The sequence below is a fragment of the Stegostoma tigrinum genome, chromosome 18 (genome assembly GCF_030684315.1).
Source record: "Stegostoma tigrinum isolate sSteTig4 chromosome 18, sSteTig4.hap1, whole genome shotgun sequence".
Taxonomy (NCBI): domain Eukaryota; kingdom Metazoa; phylum Chordata; class Chondrichthyes; order Orectolobiformes; family Stegostomatidae; genus Stegostoma; species Stegostoma tigrinum.
In genome coordinates this window covers 32,617,966-32,641,940 of record NC_081371.1, presented here as the reverse complement: position 1 = coordinate 32,641,940, position 23,975 = coordinate 32,617,966, and the positions used below count along the sequence as shown (strand labels likewise).

The following is a 23,975-nucleotide window of genomic DNA, read 5'->3' as shown; positions in this document are numbered from 1 at the left end:
ATTTTAAGTTTGGTAGACCTTCCTTTCATCTCTACATGAATGATACCTTCAAGAATCTGTAATAACAGATTGCTACTTTGATGTAGTTTCTGGTTTGCTGACAGAAGTCAATAGACTATAGGTATTGCAAATAACGAACAACAGCCAAATCCCAGACAAAATGTTATGTTTTTTCTCTCCAAAAATTCTGATGCCAAATCTGTTCAGTTTCTTTGGCATTTTCCATTCATGTACAAACATTACAAGGCTGTTTTCCCCAGGCAGATGGCATTCTTCCTAAGTATCAATGACATGGAGGTTTTATTAGCTTGTGAAAGGTTTAACTCTCTCTACCAGCTCCCAAGGTATATAAAATAGTTCCCATTAATATCGCAAGACATCTGGGGATTACGTATACACAGTCGACATTGGGTGAGTGGTTATGGACAACAAATGAAGTGGATTGGAAATAAGAATAATAAAAGGTATAACAAGTGATCTGAAGGGGCATGGGCTGCCATGCAACATTTTGGAGGTGAGGGTTAGTGAAGAAGGAATAAGGTTCAGAGGGTACTATCAGAAGCTGGGATGCTGTCTTGCAGACTGTCCTCACACTCCTCATCCACATAGTAGAGCTCTCAAACTGTGTAGCAAACCTAGCCTACTGTGTGAAAAGACAAGTATTGTGTAGGGAGTCATACACTGGTTGTGTGTGCACTTCGTAAACCAGAAAAAAAAAGCACACAGATAACTGGATGAACTGGATGAACACAGCAGGCCATGGGTGAAAGGTCTAGGCCCAAAACATCAGCTTTTGTGCTCCTGAGTTGCTGCTTGGCCTGCTGTGTTCATCCAGTTCCACACTTTGTTATCCAAATATTCAGTATCTGGATAATGTTTGCTGCTACACTAGTGTTACTTTTACATAACACCACCCAGGGCCATAATTTGCTAGTGCTGTGCATTTCTTTTTTATTTAACTGGTCAAGCATTTATTACGTATCCTTAGTTGCCCTGAGAAGGTTGTGGTGAGCTTTCTTCCTGAATTGATGTCATCTACGTGGCATAAGTAGACCCACAATGCTCTGCTTGTTACAAGTCCACATGTCATTACATTGTTAAAACCCCGTGTCAGAGTCCTGTCCGTGCAATTCCATGTTCAGTGGACCATACATTTTCAATAACCTTCATACTGATTCCTGACAGAACATACGTTGATCTTAGGACCTGCGCTAACAATGGACTTTCATTTTGCATGTAAACTCTGGAATTTACGTATATGAGTTTCAATGTTACCACGAGCTTGGATTTCTGGGTTTGACTTAGTAACTGGCGAGATTTTCTGCCTGTCTGAGATTAAACCACCACCAGTCATCTTTCTCTAACAAGACAGCAGTTCTATAGTTTGGTTAAGACCACAATGACTTTACCTTGAAATAATAGTGCCTTAAAAGGTTTGTAAGAGTATCTAGGAATCTGTTATTATTAAGTTTGGGGATGCACCCTTGTGAGTAACTTATAATTTCACTTTTAACATCGGAGAGCACTTTTGGACATGTGAGGAGCTTGGAACAGGATGGCTGTAAGGAGCAGTTCTTCTCAGAAGAAGAAGAGTCACATGCAGTGAGTTAGCTCTTTAGAGTGAAGTGCTGGTGTTGGTTCCAGAGCGGGTAAAAAGCTGGAAGTGTATTTTTAAATGAAGTGCAGTGAAGCTCAAGTGTACAATACTTCCAGAAAGAAGCCCTTGCATTTTGAGTTTAAAAATCGAACTCTCAAGTGATCTTCATTTCTTTCATAATAAATTTCTGTTTTATTGTTAAAGCAAACTCTGCAGCATTGCAGGCTTATGGTTCAGTGAGAGAATGCTTCTTTAAAATGAAACCAAATAAAAATATGATCTCTCAAGCCAGATTCCTGATTGGGTTCTGACTTATTCAGTAAAAAGTATCTGCTGGAATTATAACAGCTCCCTGCAGCAATGAAAGAGAGAGGCAAGTGGACCAACTGCCATAACTTATGGATACTTCAAAGCCTCTCAAAAGGCTCAATGAAATGACAGTACACCGTAAGTTGAATTACTTAACTGATGCTGATCCTTAATGACATCATTCCTGAAATTTGGTGGTTCAAACTCAGCCTCTGACCAAATCTTCCTTGCAGTTTCATTGGCACTATCATTTTACAGGGCAAGGTTCTTTAATAGGCTAATCATCTTGCACATCTGACTTGCAGGCTTCTTCAGCATGTAACCCATTAGCTATCTTCGAAGTGTTCTTCCAAAACAAAGATGGAAACTCGCTTTTGCTTCTTCGTAGAACATCACCCACGAGACTCGTAATGTCATATTGGGCAGCACTGTGGCTTAGTGATTACCACTGCTGCCTCACAGCATCAGGGACCTTGGTTCAACTCCACCCTCAGATGACTGCCTGTGTAGAGTTTGCAGATTCTCCCAATCTCTGCATGGGTTTCCACTGGGCACTCTGGTTTCTTCTCACAGACTGAAGCTGTGCAGGTTAGGTGGATTGCCTATAGTGTCCAGGGCTGTGTAGACCAGATGAATTAGCCATTGGAAATGAAAGGTTACAGGGATAGAGTAGGGGGTGGGTAGGTCTGAGTGGGATCCTTCTTGGAGGGTACAGTTGACTTGATGGGCCAAATGGCCTGCTTTCAGACTGTAGGAATTCAATGATTAAACTCAACTCTGTCACCTTTCAAAAAAAAGACAAAATAATAATTTCACGGCACAGAAACGCAAGCTCCTGTTTAATGCTATTGTGCGCTGTCGAAATGAGTAACCCATCCATTTTTTCCTCTACAAATCTAAAGCAAGGCACATCCATGCCAGAGTGCCGAAAAATATTAATTTTCATAAAATGCCAGGATGTTTTCTTTTCTGCATACATGTGCTGTGAGTCACCGATGGACTTTCGTGTTGTACCAATAGTGATAAATCACCCCAATATTTTCTCTTTAAAATATAAAATGAATTTGAACAAAATTATTTTGAAGAATACAGAACTACATCAGGTATTAATTTGTATACATCCTTGATATACTGGGTAGAGAAAGCAATTTTATTCTAATATAGGCTGGAATGTACAAAGTGAACCAATTTCTATCGACTTAATATTGTTATTTTTCTGCGACGTAAAATTCTAGTCTTGACAGAAGGTTAATCCCAGATAACTTGTTGCAAGTATTAATATGAACATTGAGAATGTTTTAAAGTACTGAAGCAAAGACTACTGAGACACTACTTAGATTATTTCCATATAGTAATCACAATGGTTGATTTTCAAATGTATTCACCAAAGAACATTACAGCACAGTACAGGCCCTTCGGCCCTCAATGTTGTGCCGACCTGTCATACCGATGTCAAGCCCATCTAACCTACGTCCATATGCTTATCCAATGACGACTTAAATGTACCTAAAGTTGTCAAATCTACTACCAGTGGTCCATTTATTCACATGTCAGGCAGCAAAGTTAAAGTTAAAGTTCAGGTGGTCCTGGATATACTGAAGTAACTAACTCCCCATTTTCAATTCAAATATGCATCATTTTAGGCAGCATTTGATTTGACATATCTATATCTCTGTATCTCTATCTATATTATATTATATCTACATATCCAACTATAATCTAGCTATTTTATATTGTAAGATTTATATATATATATATATTATATATACACACACCTTGTAAGTACCAATATAAACAACTATAAATTACATTCTCTAGCCTCAAAACCAAAAATCTAAAATGTTGTTCACGGGTAGTTATTGACTATATTTGATTCAAACATATACTAGATGGCAAACTCTTCACTAAGTGCATGTATGCTGACAGGCGGTATTGTAAAATCAAATGGAAAATTAGGACAAAAAATTTATAATGGTAAACGCGACACAAAAACATGAACAGAATTTAAAACGGCAAGTATTTTCTGTTGACAGGCGGTATATATGGACAAAATTTCCAAAATATTTTTAATTAAATTCAACTGTACAAAAAAAAAGATTGAAGGAAAGCCAAAAGGAAAACAGACAGAATAATTTATGCTTACTGGAAATTCCCACTCTAGGTTTACGATGGAGGAATCTTCAAATTATTTTTGTCAGCTTTTTTGCTATTCCACAACTTAGATTGTCCTTTTATATCCAAGTATAAAATTAGAGAAGAATTTTATTTCACATTTTTGAGACAAAGTCAAATTGCGAATTGATTTTACTCAATTTATCTATTTCTTGATTGCTCGTGATTTCTTGATTAATGAAGCATACTTGAAAATAATTTTATCAGTCAAAATATGTCACCAAAAAGACATCTTTGCTTGTAACCTCTGTTACTTGTACACTCCAAACTATATCAAAATGATTCCTAAACTAATACAGCAAGCAAAGACATACAATCCTATTGTCAAGTACAGACAAATATTTTAGTAGTCTTTCACAGACACTTTGTCACCTTCACATGTCTAAAACGAAACTTCAATGAGATGTGACAGACTGCAGTGACGAAGAGTAAGAATATGAACTACCAACACATTCCGTTCCCATGTAGTTACTAACTAGTTTTTCAGAAACACTGCCTGAATTTTACAGGCCTTCTCCCCATCCTTTTCAGGAGTCATTCACATTCAGGTGAACTGGGGGACGATGGGTACAATTTTATCAACTAAAGCCAATTAACGGTTATCTGATTACCATCCCATTATGAATAGCAGTCTGCCTCTTGAAGGTATGGACCCAGAGGACCAGCAACCTGGCAATGCAATGGTAGAAGTGGGTGCTGTTTAGGCTGGAGAAGGGTCGAATTCCATGTTGAGGCATTTCCAAAGGGCTGGAGAGATTATATTTTAATGTGCTGGGGCTAGGTAGGCAGACATGGCAATTAGAATGGTGAAGTCTGCAGCAGCAGTGAGTTTGCTTCATATCATTAAAATGCTGGCCGGGGCATAAAATGCATGTAAATGGGTCTCCATCATCCTGGGGTGGTAGAAGTAGCAGAGAATGATCTTGTGAAAGTGGAGGAATGTAGGGAGGTTGGGAGATTGAGATTTGTGGATGGGGATAGGGAATGGAACCATTTCAAAAGAAATGGTAAGGAAAATCACATTGGAACAGATACTGAGAGAATCTAGCGGAATTCTTACAAGAAGCTGTTTTATGTCCAGGTAGCAAGTTGAAAATCTGAACTAAGGGTGAATTTTGTGCTCTCATCTGTGTTGCATGTGCTGGTAGTGATGATGTTGGGCATGTAATGGTGGTGTGGGTCTTACCATTTTCCCATCAATGCCATAGTTCAGTCCACTATAAGGGGGACCACTCAAATTCTTCCCACCCTGCCATCAATTGAGGCCGTTAAGCAGGCAATTAATGTCCACTTGAGGACCTCATTCTACTGCTGCTAGTATTAACACGAGCTCAATACTTAGCATGGTTATTGGGGAATTTAAATACAGCTGATCAAATACCATATCAATAAAGGTCAATTGTCAAAAAAAAATCCCCTAATGGAAAGAAATCTGTCATTCTTATCCAGTCAGGCCCAAATGTGAGTCTCGACCACGATGGTGTGATTGACTTTTAACAGTCTAGTCACTCAGCATGTTTAAGAAACTGGCATACTTCAGCTTCTTCCAAGTGCAATTAAGATGGGTAATAAGTGTTGGCCTGCTGACAACAGCAGCATCTGATGATCTCCTTTTTTGCATGCTAATACCAACTAGCATTCAATAACATGGGGACAAGGGGAGAAATGTAGGCTAGATATCTTCTGGTAAATGAATACTATGATTCCATACTACTTCAAATGTTTTCTGGAATCAAAATATTATCTAAAAGCTTATTTCAGCTTATTTTTAACTGCATTTTTAAAAATTACAATACACATCCATGAAGTTTCATCTCATTGTTATGACATGGAAACAGTTAGCAAAAATATCAATAGGATGAAAATTGTCAGGGTATTTGAATTTATGCAACTTTGCCCCCTGTCTGTGATGATTGGCATCCATAAACTACAGCTATCTTTCTGAACAGATATCCCTTTGATCTCATTGGCTTCAGCATTGCCAAGTCTCCTTGGTGGCATACTCAGTTGAATATTGGCTTCAGCTCAACTTTTCTATGCATTCAGTTCTTCCATTCCTGTCAGAATGAATTCTGCAATGATGCCTGATATGGAATGGTTCTGTGGGAATCCAAACAGAGCGTGGTGAGCAGGTTATGAGACCATGATATGATGTTCTGCAAGCTGTTTCTGCATTGTCTGCTGACATCAACCAGTTCAGGTATAGGTGCAGTTCCCTTTGGTGCAAGTGTGCCGCAGTCCCCGATAGGGACTATGTAAAATTCAGTTGTTTCATGTACTTGCCAACATGCGCTAAACACCTGAAGTATTACGTTAGAATTATACCGACCAAACCTGAATTTATACTTTACCAAACACTGTAATTTTTACATAATGAATGTCATATTCATCCATACCACCACATTAGATTCTAATTATTGGTTTACTTTTCCATTGAAAATCCTCTCAAAATATAAACAAGCTGAACCACCAGCACAACACAAAGCATTTAGTGCCTCTGTCCATACAGGAACAAAGTCACAATGGAATGCACTGCACTTTTGTACATTTTTTAAAACTTTTCACCAAATATTTTCTTAACATAATAGCACAAATATAAACCAAAAATAGCAGAATATAATTTATAACCCTGACTTGGTTGCAAACTACCACACGTCAGATCCAGTTATTTCAGCTCACTTAACAGACATAAATCACATCACACAGGTTTGATATTGTTTATATTAAGAGGGATATAGTCTTCATGCAGATGTAAATCAATAATATTTTCATTGTTTACAGATGAAACAATGATGAAAATTCCATTGGAATCTTGCACAGAAAGAGGTGGAAATCCACATGGGCTCATGTTCAGGACCATAATTGTGATTATCACTGCTCCCTTGCCCCTAGAAATTATCTTTGGGGTGGTTCAAAGATAAAAACAGAACCAACATAAATGTTTATAAAGAGGCAGGAAGCTTACACACATGATGAAGTTCAGTGTCCAACTATGGGGACAGCCAATTGTTCTAACTGGGGTGCACACAATTAGCACACTGTGGGTTATGTCATTTAGAATGGGTTATAACCAAGTTCTGACCCTCAGACATGAATCACCCATCAGCTGCAGCGCATTGTTAGAGAATAACCTCATTGCTGGCACAGAGATAGAATATTCCTCAAACATTATTCTTTTCTGTTCAGTACATGTGTTGTGGAACAGGGCATCTTTTCTTCACTCCATTTTCTCTAGATATCTGGCTCTCAACTTTGCTGAAAGCACAGAATAAGGAAACAGATGACTGATAGAAAAAGGAACAGTAAAGAAGTGAATTTGGACAATGGTATGGGCCTGGGCAGTTAACACAGCACTAGGTTATCAATTTTCTGCTTAATTTTTCTCTAAAATTAAAACTGTGTATTTTTACCAATTTCCTATATTGCCTGACTTGCGACAGAGAGTAACGAAGACATAAAGATGAAAAATGGGTGATCGAACAGGAATGCTTTGTGGACTATAGGATTGCTTTGAGCTGGGAGGTGAAGCCAGATGGGTTCACTGCATCACTTTGACTGAAGTGTGCCAAAATTGGACCAGCCGAGACATTAAGGTGCACCACTGCTTTGTCCCTTAGTACATCAAATCCCTGATCCTGTCGAGCCTTCGTGGCTCCTTTTTTTATTCTGAGGAGATAGAGTGTTCAACACGTTCCTCCTTCTGGAGCTTCAGTCCTCTGTGCTGGAGCATGCTGCAGAAAGAGCAACACACCTTCTTCATTCTGGGTACTAGAATTTATGCAGATTGGTGGGCAGCTCCAGATCTGTACAACCACTGGAATCCTATTAGTAGCATCCTGACTGCTGGCTTAATCATAGCTTTCATGATCAGACAGCTCTGACTTAATCTCTCATCATTGGCTGTTACAGGGTCAAAGTGTCATCATGATGGTGCCCTGAAAACCTTGTACAAACATGGAAGACGACATTTATGTGGTGACAGATCAAGTGAATGTACATAGATGTTTAACAGAGACTTTAGGACGCTCTTGATGCGGGTTGCTATACATGTACAGTGAACGACTCCGTAAACCTGTGGAAAGCTACAGAGTCATTTTGATATCTGGCAGTATTGGTTGCAAATTGTACATAATTCTAGGTCCTGATGTGCACGATTGTGATTACCTGGATGATTCATTCATGGACTGTAAATTGTGAAATTCAGCAAATATCTCCTGCTGATCACTGGAAAGAGGCAGAAGTGAACTGATCAAGGACAATGACAACTTTCAAAGTCAGTGACAACTTTTACCCGAGGTAACAAAGTGTGGAGCTGGATGAACACAGCAGGCCAAGCAGCATCTCAGGAGCACAAAAGCTGACGTTTCGGGCCTAGACCCTTCATCAGAGAGGAGGGTCTAGGCCCAAAACATCAGCTTTTATGCTCCTGAGATGCTGCTTGGCCTGCTGTGTTCATCCAGCTCCACACTTTGTTATCTTGGATTCTCCAGCATGTGCAGTTCCCATTATCACTGAGACAACTTTTGCCCACCTGATCTACTTCTTCCAGGAGGTTGTAAATGTCAGTGACCACCTCAAACAATACCCTGAGAGTCTCCTGAGTCTCTAATGCGTAGTGATGTTCAGGAAATTGAGTCTTGAGGATATTATCTCCTGTGAGCTGGCTTTCACTGTTTGTCACCTCTCTCGTGTGCAACAGTAGAAGTTAGTTGTTGGTCCTAAAGCTCATCTTAGTCCCAGTCTGAGGTCCAAAGTAAAACTGAATCCATGCTGCACTGGTGCTTGGTAGATGCTAAACATAAATCAGATGTACAAAACTCCAAGGCAGTAGAAATTCTCTCAAAGAAAATGGAAACCATCTCCAAAATAGCAAAGTCACATTCTCAGAATAAGTCCTGTCAGAAATATCCTTTCACGTGGACAGAAAGAGAGTGCACATTTAGAAGAGAGATAACAAGGTGTAGAGCTGGATGAACACAGCAAGCCAAGCAGCATCAGAGGAGCAGGAAAGCTGACGTTTTGGGCTTAGACCCTTCTTCAGAAATGGGGGAGGAGAAGGGGATTTAGAAGACTTTTTTTGGCATAGCATTTGTTCAGTCCCTCAATTCCTAGGTGATTTGTTACTATTCTATCACTAGTAACTTCCACGAAGCACAGAAAGCCATCACAATTAAATTCTGAAAGACACAGTTTAAACAGCTGTCAATTGGCTTTTGTGTACAGTATTATAATTGGAATCTGCCTCTCCCCAGGGAATACCCTGCACATAACCGAAAGTGATGAAGTTAAATCCAAATGTTTGTGGATTGTTGCCAGCAATACTAGCACTTTCGAACTTCTCCCAACCACACTCACCTCTTCATGTTAAAACTCCCCACACATGCTCACTAACCCACCATCTCCTTTGTTGGGAACAGTTACCTTATTAACAATCTACATTATGAATATGTTTTCCCTGCAACATGAATGAGTAAAATACGTGATGACAGTCTTTTGTTAGTTCACAACTTGGGTATTGTTGAAAAGGAACATATTTTACTGAAGCTTTTTGTCTTACTCATCAGAAAAATTTGCAAGAAATATTCATGTAAAGAGAAGACAGTATTTATAGTATATGAGAAGCGAGAGCACGTTGGTTGACAAGGGGACTCTAGTGTTGCCTGTGAATGTTTAAGAATTTATTCCTCAGGGCAATGCTTTGAACAGAATCAATCTGTTTGGTTCCAAACTGAAACAATGCTTGATAGTTAACTGTCAGTTAGTGTCTAACTGGTATTTCTTGTAAATGTTCTCAGAAGTGCAAGATGATCTGGAGCTGTGCATAACAGTAATTGTTGTTAATGTGGCTTGTAGAAGTTGTGTAAATATTTGATTTTGTGTGCCGTCAGCAGCCCTAACCAGATTGTTTGTGAAGCGTGAAGGAGTGAGTGTATGGGGGAAGAGAGCGCGCGCGAGAGGGCGAGAGCGCGCGCGAGAGGGCGAGAGCGCGCGCGAGAGGGCGAGAGCGCGCGCGAGAGGGCGAGAGCGCGCGCGAGAGGGCGAGAGCGCGCGCGAGAGGGCGAGAGCGTGTGTGTGTGGTGTCAGTCTGCTGGTGTACAAGGTATCCAAGGAGTTAAAAAAAGTCAGCTAACATATATCCTCTTCTGACTATTCTGATCATCAAAACATTGAGTGACATTGATCTACTATTCCATAGATAAATAAGTGCTTGATTCTCTTCCTTCGAAATGCCACGGGTCATATTTTTAAAAGGTTTCTTGTTGCAGATATCAAGGTCACTGTCCATTTTTGCACTATTTAATCTTTAGCTCCATGCTGTATCTTGACCCTGCCTGTGCCAACTGATCCAGAGTCAAACATTCTTGAAAATTGGTACACAAATATTGCTCATTCAAGTAGTCAGGGTGACAGGTAGTCAAAGTGAGCAATATAGTGTGCCTTTCTTACCTATCCATCAAGTTGCTGAAATTCACAACTGAGACAGCACTCTGAATACACCCATTTTATGTATTTTAGACCAATCACTACTCCAGTGGCTGTGCCAATAAGTTTACCAAAAACAAAATTCTGATGTAAATAACCATACTACTATCAGCAGGTGGAACTAGGGAATATCAATAGCTGGTTAAAGCACTATAACTCTCAGTTTATCAAACCAGGGCAAGAACATGACACAGATTGTGTCTCTGGTGTAAACAGTGAGGTTTGCCTTAAACAGAAATGATTCTATGGTATGGATTCAACTATAATTTTATGAGACTCTGGCCCTCAACACTTCTTCAGTTTAGAGACAGTTAACCAACCAGAGATAGACAAAGTCCACAGTCTGAAACTGACATCTTCGAGAGAAAAGTTGGTTTCCTTTGATGCGTGACAAGCTGGGCTGTAATATCCCATCATCTGGCACATATAGGATCACTGTACTATTCATGTTGCAATCAACGACAAGGAGGGCTCATGATTTAAACTATAATGTTACTTTTCCCAGATATCCACTTGTTTTTTTCTCGTGATTATCCAGTGAAATTGCAATTTCAAGCAGGTGAGTTTTTATAACTAAAATGTAGTTGCTATCCGATACAGCATAGATGGATAGGCAACATTATGGTCAATCTTTCTTGATAGCGCTATTACTCGGATCTCGTGTGCACTGATGGTACATATCATTTATTTTGCCACTCACTAATTTTGTCTATGTCCACCTGAAGTGATTCAGATGCTACTTGATTTCAGATGAGAACTGAACTACTCGAGAGTGGAGTCATCAGAAAAGAGAACACTTACTTTTTGCTGATATCCATCAGTACATTAATAATAATGTAAAACATAGAATAATCAAGCATGATTCTCAGATTAACCACAGCATAGATATTTCACAATAAGAAATATCCATTTATAATGATATAACATTTGTTTACTCAAAGTTGTGCAGCCATTTTAGCAGCTCATTAGATATGTTGAAGAAAATCTATTATTGTCCTATCAAGCAGCTCTAAAATGACCAATGCCCTCACTTTCTTTTAGCTAACAAAGAAGTGTTGGGACAGTAAGCATGCAGTTAAAATGTTGTGAAAGTCTTACATTCTTTGGTGGCTGCTTTGAGGTTTCCTGCCCAGAGAAAACAGGGCATGATGTGGTGGGAGGAGAGAGGGGCCTCCCTGACTATTCCTGTTGACGATGTAGCCATTTTTGCTTTCTCTGGGTGGTCGGCATGCCCTTGAGTCAGTTGATGGGCAAATGAATTACATAGGTATGAATCATTTCAAACAACACTGCAAGATGTGCACCATACATACTGTCCCCACTGCCGATTGCACAGCCCGAGGGGAGCTCAGCTTTATTATTGCAGGGATAAGAGGAAAAATATGTGTTATTCTGGATTCTACAAAAGCGAATTTCCCCATTAGTTTCTTTGTTGAGCATTGTCGCATTCTGAGACACATCTGAAGAAATGGCCACTTGCCTGTACAGTTTAGAGGGAACAGAACGGTTCAACGACAGGCTGACACCATGACTGCATCACATAAGCGGTAGGTGCCAATGTTATGTCAGTGTCAACATGCCTACTGGATCAATAAAGATCACCTGGAGGGGTTAGAAAGGAATTTTTCATACGTTATCCACATATTTGGTCTTGGATTTTTCATTTAGCTTTTCACATTTCCCAGGTGATTACATGAAATCTGGAGGAATAACTAGCTCTTGATATGAGGCAAAAATAAAGAAAAATCCATGGAAAAGGCTTGGTCTGGCCTTTGTGTCAGGCACTTATGCATATTTATATCTTTTTTTGTGAGGAAATCATTCTGATAACTTCCCATTAGTTTTTTGGTCAAACACTTGTTCAATTTAATACAGATGCCAATTAATTTTCAGCTATAAAATGTTAAGTATTGCAAAATACTCATATTGAAACAAAAGGTTATCCACACCTTTGAAAAATTGGGTCCTCAGTAATTGATTTGTGTGATGAGACTGGGGAATGTGTACTATTTATGAACTGAAGCGATTTTCAGATTTAGTCATTTAACATCTTTACTACAGTGGCTCCCAACCACTTTTAAAATGTCACAGACACACAATTATATTGTTTGTATCTAATGAGGATCAGAAAATGAGAAATAAGATATAAAGAGTTTGCAGGCTGAGGTAAAGCAGACTCAGGTTTCTTCTCAAGTCTGAACAATGAAAAACAGAGTGGTCTTGTCAAAATGTTGAATGCGTCTCAAGTGGTGGGTATAGGTGCCATGTGAAGGGCATTAAAAAGGAGATATTTTTTCTTTTTAACCCTGGCTGTCTAAACTGATAACTAAGGTCTTTTATATTATTTTCTCAAGGTCATGATCACTGTTCACATAAGAACACAAATACTCTGGTTCAAAGTGATTCCAGGCTGCTCTGTAAATATTTTACAACAACTAATTCAGGTAACACGCATGTGCAAGCTCATCAAAACTGACTGCGTTTCATGTTATAGCTGTGCATCTCCCTAACCTCCAGGAAAGCTACATAAATCTGCTGACAAAGTGGCATTTTGAAACAGTTAAGAGATGAAACAAGGAAAGTGCATTAAGTAAAGGTTTCATTGTTTTCCTTGAAATAGAGATTTTCCCATTACTTACTGACAGTTTTCTTTCAGGCATTAAGGCTAATGCCTTCACATCATATGCCAAATTATCTTCAAGTGACACAAATGTATATCTTTCTCTTTTCAATCGTACTAACCTTTCAAATGAGTGGAAACTCTTCTCTTTCACTTTTTTAGATTGTAACCAAATTGAAGTGATATTTGATTTGAATTAAAGGTAGTCTAATTCTCTGGAATCAGTGTAATTAGATTACTAGATGAAAGATTTAGGTACTGCACCTATCAGTTTTATGAATTAGACAATTTTCTTCTTCAAAATCAACTAGTTCATCAAATTGCAGAAGTCAAAAAAGGTCATCTAGTCATCAAACTCACCCAATTATTCTGTCACCTCTACATCTAAAATTTACACATAACATTTTCATCCTTTCTTGCTTTTGTGCCAAGGTAGTCATCTAAACCTGTCAAATCAATTACTTATCCATATTCAATAGAGAACCAATGTTTCCGTGCATTAACAAGTTGAAATATTAACTAGTTAGCTTTAAGTGTATTCCTTCACCTTAGCTGTGAGCCATGCCCCATAGATCTTTGAGAGAATCTCACAGTGTAGCAAATTGAATAATTCTCCCCCTTAATCCATTCAAGGATGTGTAATGTTATTGTCTCTTTGATAAACAAATCCTTTTCAATGCCACATGCCTTTTTGTGAGTATAATGACCAGAAATGGAACAGCAAACAGGTATTTCAAGCTGAAAGTCTTGCCATGTAAAAATATGCTAAGGCAGAACGTGAATTCATGTGATCAACATTAATGATCTCTCATTTTTAAATAAATCGTAGACAGAAACTTTTATTTTTGCAACACATTCGTGGAATCCATAAAAACAACTTAGAAAACCTTTACACTCCGGTTAGAAGTCTTAACAGATACAAATTCATGAAATAAGACTAAATGTTCCAATGTAGATTATATTGAGACCTTTATAACCATAATTGATCATCCCTACAGAAAAATTATATAGAAAGAAATAACAGTTAAAATTTCTGCAACATTCTATTCAGTATAATCAAATCCAACTTAATCCAATTCCTTATATGTTAGTTACAAATAAGTTTCAAATTATAGGCAATTAAAACCTGATAAATGCTCTGAACAATATGCCAAAATACATAATATTTTCATCAAGATGTCTATAAAATCATAGTGAATAAAATTAGAACATTGGGTAGGCTAACTATGCACGTGTTTACTGAATCAAGAGCATACAAAAATGCTACGATCAACTAGCTATATAAATAGACATCTAAGTAACATTTTCCTTTTATGAACCTAACAGGAATGTGTTTTCTTTCACTTTATAAATGCTGCACAGATAATTATCTGGTCCAAACAATCACTTTCTGTTTCTTAAAGAGAACAGCATTTCCCTGCAGTCTAAGACCACTAATTTACTACACTTTTTCTCTTGTATAACCTACAGAGACATGTCCAACATCTATTGTTCATTCTGGATCTAGAATCAACCATAGTGCAAATGAAAATACATTGTACATGTTGCTTTAATTGTAATGTTGTCCTGCATTTTCCCTTAAATTATACTTTTAGAAAAACATAATGAAACAATAAAATGTAACAACACAGTACCACTGTGTGCAAAAAACCTTAGGACATTAATAGTTTACTTTCTGAAATTATTCACTTTAAATGATATCTTACAGTAGTTTTCAGATATGGATGAAAGCAAATGTTTTTGCATTCATAGAACACACTGGGATTCATTATAACCCTGCCAAGTGACAGAACCTGAGCAGGTTTCACACTCCCCAACAATCCACATAATTTCTCATTTTAACTTTCAAGGTTCTGCCACTGGTTAAAATGCCCTCCTAAATTTGGTGAGGATTCCTTGACTCTTTGAAAACTGGGATCCTGTTATGTTATTAACACCTCAGTTGTATTTCAATTAGGGTGCTAAGCAGAAATCCCACAATAGCTTTTCTGCAAGGCTGAAACAACTCCAGAAGCTGAAGATAAAAGGGACCCTGACCGATCAAGTCAAAAAACTTTCTTCATGGGTCCAATAAGAAGAGAGGTTTTCCTTTGAGACCGATGAGGAAAGTTGTGTCCTCCCTCAGACGTGTCTGTCTCTCTCTCTCTCTCTCTCCTTTCTCGAAGTCGCTCTCAAAACGCGAACCCAGTCATTTAATTGCAAGCAGGCCAAACGCGCTACTGCTCTGTAGCCCCTCCTGCCCAGAATACATGCAAAGTAGACCGCTAGATTCAAAAAGTCCTTCAAGAGTTAAAATATTCTGGGCCTGAAACTTAGGCTCGCAAGAGTATTTCACATTCATCCATTTCCTCCTTTCTGGAATCCAGGGTTAAATTCAACCTGACTCATTCATTTAAAACTATTTGCAACAGAATCATCTCTCATCTGATGTCTCATCCCCACTTCATAACAAACATGTTCAGTTTATGTTACAAGTAGATCAGAAATCAAATAATGTGGCCCTCTGGTGGAAAATAACAGATTGCATCTGAAGTGTCCAAGACATAAACTGAAGCTTTATAAATAATAAAGCTGACTAGCATTGCTTTATTTAAAACTAAGCATGCCTATATTTATCAACAAAATATCATTATTGGATCACAATAGTAAAACACAATGCTATTATACTCAGGCAGAAGAATATCTAGATTATGGAGAATAATGAATGTGAAATTTGTTTTCAACACTAAAGATTAAAATCTTAAAAGCGATCAAAATGAATGTTTTAGTCCTAAGAGAAAGCTTTTTTTCAATAGACAGTAAGTAAAATGTGGTGAAAATGAAATAAGGCTGTCTTATGGAAAACAAAACTTACCTGCTGTTGTTGCAGATGCAGCAGTTCTACTGTGCTTACTTCACCACTGGTGTCACCACTTGATCTTCCATCTCTGCTGCCAGCATCTAATTGGCTGCTTAGAGTGCTCATTCCATTTTGATTCATTGAACTGTTGCTTATTGTCTCGGTCGCGGATTCTTGCATCATGACTTAATACCTAAAAGTGATTAAGAAGCATCAATTAACACACTCGTTACACCTTTACACTTCCATTATCAAGATGGTCCCATTCTGCCAATTACAGAGGCAGTCCCAGAACAGAAAGGGAAAGCGTGGTACAGTCTTCCAACAAATAAATGTCTTTAAAAATAAAACAGCCAAGCAATTCGTTAAATATATGCAAGACATTTGATTTCTAAATTTAGATGAGTATACCTTTGTCATTTTTTTTGAACTGCAAGATACATCAAATAGAGGAACACTGTAACGTTAAACAGAATATAAGCAACTTACATGTTTTTAGCCTTGCATTTAAAAGCACCTCAAACTGAAAGCACAAATTCAAACACTCTATTTCATGTATTATCTAGTATTATCCAGCTTCGACAACCGTGAATGACTGTAGCTTATTTAAAATATTCAGTATCTTGATTCTGTCAGGATTTTACAGCATTCTTTATGAAAGACTGTTGTTTAATGATGCACAGCTAATCATACTAAATTAAAATTTTGTAAGTGAGTTACAAATCATGCAGTATCAGCCTGTGATAAATAGTGCAATGGGCTTTCTTTTTTGGGTGACTAAATAAAATTTTGCCTCAAAGGCATTTGAAGAAAAAAAGGCTCTTGCTGAAAACATCACAGATATTGCCTAGTTTTAAATCTACTGGCTGATATTCATTTATTTTTGTGACATTTAAAACATTTAATACTGTCCTTCGTCGGAAGTAATTAAGCCCATGCATGAGCAGCAATCAAACTGTTCACTTGAAGATGACTTAAAACTCAATTTTAACATAGGCAAATAAATGAAAGATATAAAATTAATTTTCCAGGCATGTATTAGATATGAAAGCTGGAAATAAAATCTATCAAGAATATCACTAATGATTGTGCTAAAAACAGCATAAATTATGCATATTACCTTATTTCCTGTAATAAATGTTTTATTCACTGCATAGCTGTACTGTATTTTGAGGATAGAGAAGAGATGTCCTGCTAAGATCAGTTGAAATCTTACAGTAAATAATACCCACAGTGACCTCAAAAACTGCAACCTGAAGATCCAGTACCTGCACTCCATTGACTCTTGGGGTCACTTTTCTCCCCCAAAGACCTTATACTTGAGAAATCACGTAGCACTCCAAACACAAAAAGAATCTCCACTTGGCTTTTTTTTAAATAAAGTCCACTGTTCTCTGAAGTACTCAGACATTCTACAATGCATTTCCCCTCTGCTAGTTATATCAAACTAAGTTCACACCCAAAATACACATACGATAATGTGCTCTGTTAATTCTGTTAACTAGGCCAATAAAATCAGAATCAAATAATATTACTTGCATTCTCATGTACAATATTTCTGCCAGACAACTACAAATAAAATCCACAAAGCATATTTATAAACGTAACTGAAAAAAAAATGCACAAATAAAAGGTGGACACCCCTGAGCAGAAGCTTCATTTTCCATTACTTGCCAGGTGTCGTTGAGAATGTACAGGGTACAAATAAAACAAATATGCAAGTAGTTACACAAAAGGTGACAGCCGCTCTAGCTACAGTAAACAACTGCTGAACCAGATGTGTTTATGAACCAACAGTCCAGGTTATACTTCTTATTGAACATTAACTAAAAAGATAATAGGAATGGAAAATGTGACACTTGATGTTGACGGCTCTTACAAGAAAAAGAATAAAGCATGCACATTTTCAGAAACACATCACTAATGATCACTCATATCCATTGCACAAGCAAAGCATTTTTAAATGATTTAGAAAAGTTAGAAAGATCGAAAGAGATAGAAAAGACAGAATAGTTTTGCTGTGGGTTAGCCACAAGACAGAATTATTTTTGAAAAAGCAACAAACAAAAATTGTAAAACTTCACGGTCAATTTCCTACACAAGTCACTGCCACTTCAAGAGGGTACTGGAAAACCACAGTGCCATTGACAGAATAAAGTGCAATGCTTTCTGGCGGGGAGAAATGTATCAAAATCAACAAATACTATCTCACATCCGAAGTCACATCAAAGTGACATTATTGGATGATTTAACACAAATATTCAAATGTCTACAAGTTTATTTAGAAATAGAAACTAAGGCTGGCAGTGATGAGATGACTTTTTTAGAGTATTAATGGTCTGGTAGAGAGGGAGTTCCCTTTAAACACAGCAGAAATTTACACAAATTTTCTAAAAATATTTGTTGAGGGAGTTCTCTGCCATTCAAAGCACTGTTTTTAAACTCCCTCACACCCTAATAGCTGATGGACTAATGTTTTGCAATTAGATAACACAAGAAGTTGTTGCAAGTATTTATTTTCAAACAGCAACAAACTTCTAAATTATACAGAAATTCAGAAAATCTTTAAAAAGATTTTCTGAGAGATTAATTCATGTTTTTAGAACAATTAAATATATTAATATTGTAGCTGAGATTTTATGTGCACTTTTAAATTGCAATTTCCCTGGCTGAAATGACATTTTAACAGAGATGTTAAGCTGAATCTTACTTTTCTGGCTAAGTACACGTTCCGAAAAGTTTGGAGAAGGGGTTTTCACCATGAAGTCTAACTCGGCCTTGCCCTATCCTACCAAACTCACCTCATTAACCACATACCCTGCCCTAATGACATCCTTCTCTTCTAATGTAACCCAATTTTACCATGTGCCATTCCCAGAACTATTTGCCATTGCCACAACATCCTCGAATTGACTGGCTTCCCTTGGGGCAACACTGTCTTCAAAAGGCCATTGCCTGCATGGTCCCTGACATTTGTCCTGGGCATGTTAGAAAATGGGAGCTTGGCTCCTGGTTTTGTTGGCAGGAATATAGAGGTCCGACTGCACAATCTGGTTCACAGGTAAGATGGCCTCATCCCCAGGAACTGCATAGGAGGCCACAACACTGGATCACAACTGCCTGATCTGAGGTTGCCAGCCAGGCCAGTGAAGTCTCAGCCATCTGGAGGAATGCAGTGCAATGTGGGAAGAAGGACAATGTCCTTTTCCACATCACCACAGCAAGTGCCATCATCTTCTCTCTGATACCTCTGGCTGAGGGAGCAAGGTTCAAAAGGCACGGCAAGTGAGTGAAGGATGGTCTGAGCATCTAGACAGAACGAGTGAGTGGTACGAGAGCAAGCAAACAGCCTGGAGATGCAGCTTGGTCCAGTCCATGGTTTGGGTACTTGTGCATGAATGCAAGTGTACTTATTGCACAATATTGTAGTGATAATTGCCAGTGCAACTGTAATGCAATGGATCGAAGATGTGTCATGAAGGTTCTTACAGGTTGTCACATGTCAAATGCCAATATCTGTAGGCATTGGTGTTCATGCGGTTAGTAACCACAGCGCATGCCCTGAAGTGTTGACGACAGATGTCCAATTTGGAGGTCCTTTGGAGAAAGATGTGAGTGGAAGTCTGGCTTCCATGTTGAGAATTCTCAATGTCTAGCTTGTTGGTCAACAAGCACCTTTAAATTGGCAACTCACCACGTCCCAGTGGAAATGTGCCTCGCCTCTTGGCAAAATGCACAAGAGGTGCTGCAAATTGCTCCCTACATTAAAACAGCTCTCACCAGACACATGATTCTGTCACAAATGTTGCTACAGATTACGTCAATCATACCCCCTTGTAAGATTCTGCTTGTTTAGACATTATATCAGCAATATTTCTGTCTATTTTAGCTATCAAACATGATGTTGAACAGACATCAGCTATTATCTATGGTAATACATTCATCCTCTTAGGTTTACATTTTTTCTAATTATATCTAAAACTTCAGGGTTTAATGCTGCTCATCGTAATGTTTTGATTTTCTATTGCTGACACTTTTTTTCCCAACTTCGAAAGCAGGAGAATTTGCTATTGTGAACCAGGGAAACTTATGCTCAACAAATTACCAGCCTTAAATATTGGTTGAGGTCTTCAAATACATTGCATTTGAATGAACTCAGCATCCAGCCAGCATAGACTACTTGTTTATTGGCCAGGCACGTCAGTAGGGGCCCAAAATCATGAACCGGCTAATTGCATGTAAAGTTAGACCACATCGGTTAAAGATAGCCCACACTGCATTGTAGTTAGTGCCGATGCTGGGGCAATCAAGCTTGGTGAAATTCCCAGCTGAAAACCTGGCACACCAGTGGAAAGAGAAGGCCACAAGATTTTTGGATGTGGCTTTGGAGATCTTGGTGGAGGAGAACAAAAGGATGAGAGATCTCGCTTTTTTTCTGGGGAGTGCTGGGGAGAGAGGCTGTCTTCCAGGCGCAAATATAACTTGAACAGATAACTATGAAGGTCAGTGTCAGGCATTAAGCACCTAGGACTTGAATTTGATATGACTAGAAATTCATTGGCCTCAATTAAGTAAAAAGGTCAATGAGTGAATCCACAAATTAAATATCTTACCAAGTGCACCACAGCCACAACCAAGATTCAAATCACCATAGCCCAGCGCACAGTAATGCAATTTCTACCAACAAGCCTCAAATCAAACATTCATATGCTGTACCACACCCTTGCACACTTAGTACTGCTGAAAAGAGCAATCATTTCATGATGATGCTGTGCAACATCTTGCAGGCCTTTTGAAACCTTCATCGACACTCAACTAAGTACTGCATTGCTCAAACAATGGATGTGTTGATCGTTTTTGTCACAGTACAGCTTTCATTTTGAGGATGCGGAGTATCTGTCCATGGGTCATGCAACTGAGTTGAGTGTCTTACGCCACCAGACCTGCCTTGTTGTTCAGTAGCCAAGCTGTAATTCACTGAGTTTGCTCAAACACCACTGGAAAGGTCACAGAGTGAAGGCAATGATTACATTCCCAGATACTAGCTTCCATCTTGGTGATTCACTAACTGTGATCACATTCCACAGGATGAAGAGGAATGGAAACTCTTTAGAGGTCTCAAATAAGGCATGGTTGACAATATGGTGCCCACAAATGTGCATACAGTCTAAGACACCATCAGAATGACAATCTCTCGCAAAACTGCACATTCACACTGAGATAGTAAGAAGTGCTGATGCTGGAGTCACAGATAACACAGTGTGGAGCTAGAGGAGCACAGTAGGCCAGGCAGCATCAGAGGAGCAGGAAGGTTGATGTTGGGGGTCAGGACCCTTCTTCAGAAATGTGAGAGAAGGATGCTCCAAGTATCTAGACAGAACCAGTGAGTGGTAAGAGAGTAAGCAAAGAGCCCGGAGATGCAGTTTGGTCCAGTCCATGGTTTGGGTACTTGTGTATGAATGCTAGTGTACTTGCTGCACAATACTGCAGTGATAATTGCCGGTGCAACTGTAATGCTCTGGATCGAAGATGTGTCATGAAGGTTCTTACAGATTGTCACATGTCAAATGTCAATATCTGTATTTATGGGGCTCATGTGGCTGGTGCCCATGCAGCAGGCCCTGAAGTGTTGGCACGAGGTGTCCAATTTGGAAGTCCTTTGAAGAAAGAAGTCAGCTTAGTCTGACTTCCATGTTAAAAATTCTGATGTCTAGCCTGTTGGTCAACAAGCACTTGCAATTTCTGACGAAGGGTCCTAATCCAAAACATCAACTTTCCTGCTCTTTGATGCTGCCTGGCCTGCTGTGTTCCTCCAGCTCCACTCTGTCTGCTTGTCTTTGGTGAAAGAAAATAAACTGTAGTAAGGTCTTTAAGAACAAGAAGCCTCAGTAACTTTGCTCTTACAACAATGGAAGGCAAATGAAAAGACACTACAAATATAGTGCCTCTTATCAAAATGAAACTAATGACTAAATATTCGTGGTCATGATCAGTTTCAGAGACATAGGTGATGCCATTCTCACCCGTCTATAAAGTTAGAGTTTGTATGTGTAGTCACTGCAGGTGTCTGATTTCAGTGAGAGCCGCATTACTGAAGTACAGCCATCTCATAGATTGCTTTTCACTGCAGTCTGGTGGAGAATTGTCCTCTGAAAACTTTTAGGTGGATATGGCCTCCTGCTGAGACTCCTGTTCTTCCTTCATCGTGTTCCAGCGGTTTCCTATGCTAAATGTGACCTCTGCTTACTCTCAACATTTTTCTGCATCCAAGGGGAATGTATACTCTGCGCAAGCTATATTTAGAGAAACTGGTTTGTCCACAAGTCTTGAAGTCAAGGCAACGTTTGTGAGCATTCACCATACTATTCCTGCAGAATTTTGTAACTTGAACTGAGTACAGTAAGCAGCAAATACTCAGAAAATGCTGCAATAGCCACAAGAAATTAAACATCAATGAACCCGTAGTTGACAATCAATTTAAAAGATGGGGGTGTGAGTGTCCTTCTCCAATTGAATATGCATTCAGCTGTGTGAAATATGAGCACACACTGGCTACACTGCTTAGCTCCAAAATGGTACCACTGGTACTATATCCACTGTGCACGCTGATTGAATGCAGATACATCACAACTCACAACATCAGTATGTTTCACGGACAGTTACTGTGTCTGCTTATACTAATGGTACACCATAACTTGGAATCTGGTGCTTTTCACTCTACAAGTCTGCACAGGCATTGTGAATACAGAACCATTTTTGGAGCATGAAGGGCACACATAGAACATAAATAAAAATCAGTACAAATAAGCTAAATTTCTATCTCCTGGTCTTAAACCAATTATCTCTACCGGTATTTCTAATAATGAATATCAAAGTTTGGTCAATCAATATCTTGGTGCATATAAAACAAAAAATAAAGTAAGTTACATGTTAAGAAAAAAAAACTTAAATCCATTGGTCTGGTGAGATAAATAAATAGCCAGAAAGCTCTGTTCTGATGACAGGACTCCGAAGTAACTTACCATCAGTTAAATGTTGCAATAACCACAAGACAAGAATTAAAACAGGAAAATTAGGATAATGTAGCATTTGCCTCCAAATTAAACCAACAGCTGCAATATTCCAACAAAGGCACTGTTTTACAGATGTAGCATAGAAAATGGAGGATATATTATGAGGTATAAAAAGGTAATGGGGAGGCAGAGAAACAATTTAAATATTTTTTTAAAAAAGCAAAGAACTGGCACTAAGACTGCGTTGAATGTTCTTTTTTCATGCTGAACATTTCTAAGGGTATAAATTATTAGCAGCCCCATTGTTATCAGTTGGAAGGCATAATATTACACAGAAGGAAAGAATTCAGTTAGAACTGGCCAATGCCATTACCAGCCACAAGACCAGTGCACTAAAAGCATAAATTTGAATATGGACAAAGGGGGGTTGATTTCTCTCCTTTCCACCTCGGAAGTAATCTGTTGGAGTGGATCACCTTCCATTTATAGAACAGGAACAATTTTCCAATTAACTGAAAATCAAAAGATTTATTTTCCGAGTCCCTGAATATGGGTAATGGTATGTCAGTTGGGAAATTATGGTAAATTTTTAAAAATTGCATTTTCAATATTGAGGAAATAAGTCCAATTTTACACCCAAGGTTTGAATAGCGAGATGAAAATCTCACTAGCGAGGGGTGACAGGCTGACGTGCATACACTTACATCTCATCGGCACATCATCTCGCCTCACTTATTTGTCATTTCATATTCTCCCACACAGTAGAGTGAAAGTAGCTAGCAATAATCCCCAACATGAAAGTCAAGGCAGGTCTCTGGCAGCTCCAGCTCACCACTTATTCCTCCAGCCTACACCTTGGACAGCAGGCCCCAATATTTCAGATTACACTCCACGGGCAGTGACTGGCTGCATGCCCCATCCACAAAGGTTTCCAACGATCAT

At 38.6% G+C, this 23,975-nt stretch overlaps 1 protein-coding gene across 7 annotated transcripts in view; it reads right to left on the bottom strand.

The window, feature by feature from the left end:
- foxp2 (forkhead box P2) overlaps positions 1–23,975 on the bottom strand; it is a 724,116-nt gene that overhangs the window by 330,634 nt on the left and 369,507 nt on the right. For 6 of the 7 annotated variants that reach the window (XM_048548978.2, XM_048548980.2, XM_048548981.2 and 3 more), the window contains one exon: positions 16,036–16,213. In XM_048548978.2, the coding sequence (XP_048404935.1) occupies positions 16,036–16,203 (168 nt within the window). In that variant the 5' untranslated portion in view covers positions 16,204–16,213. Of the gene's footprint in view, positions 1–16,035; positions 16,214–23,975 lie in introns of those variants that run through there. The other variant, XM_048548984.2, reaches the window with a different exon arrangement.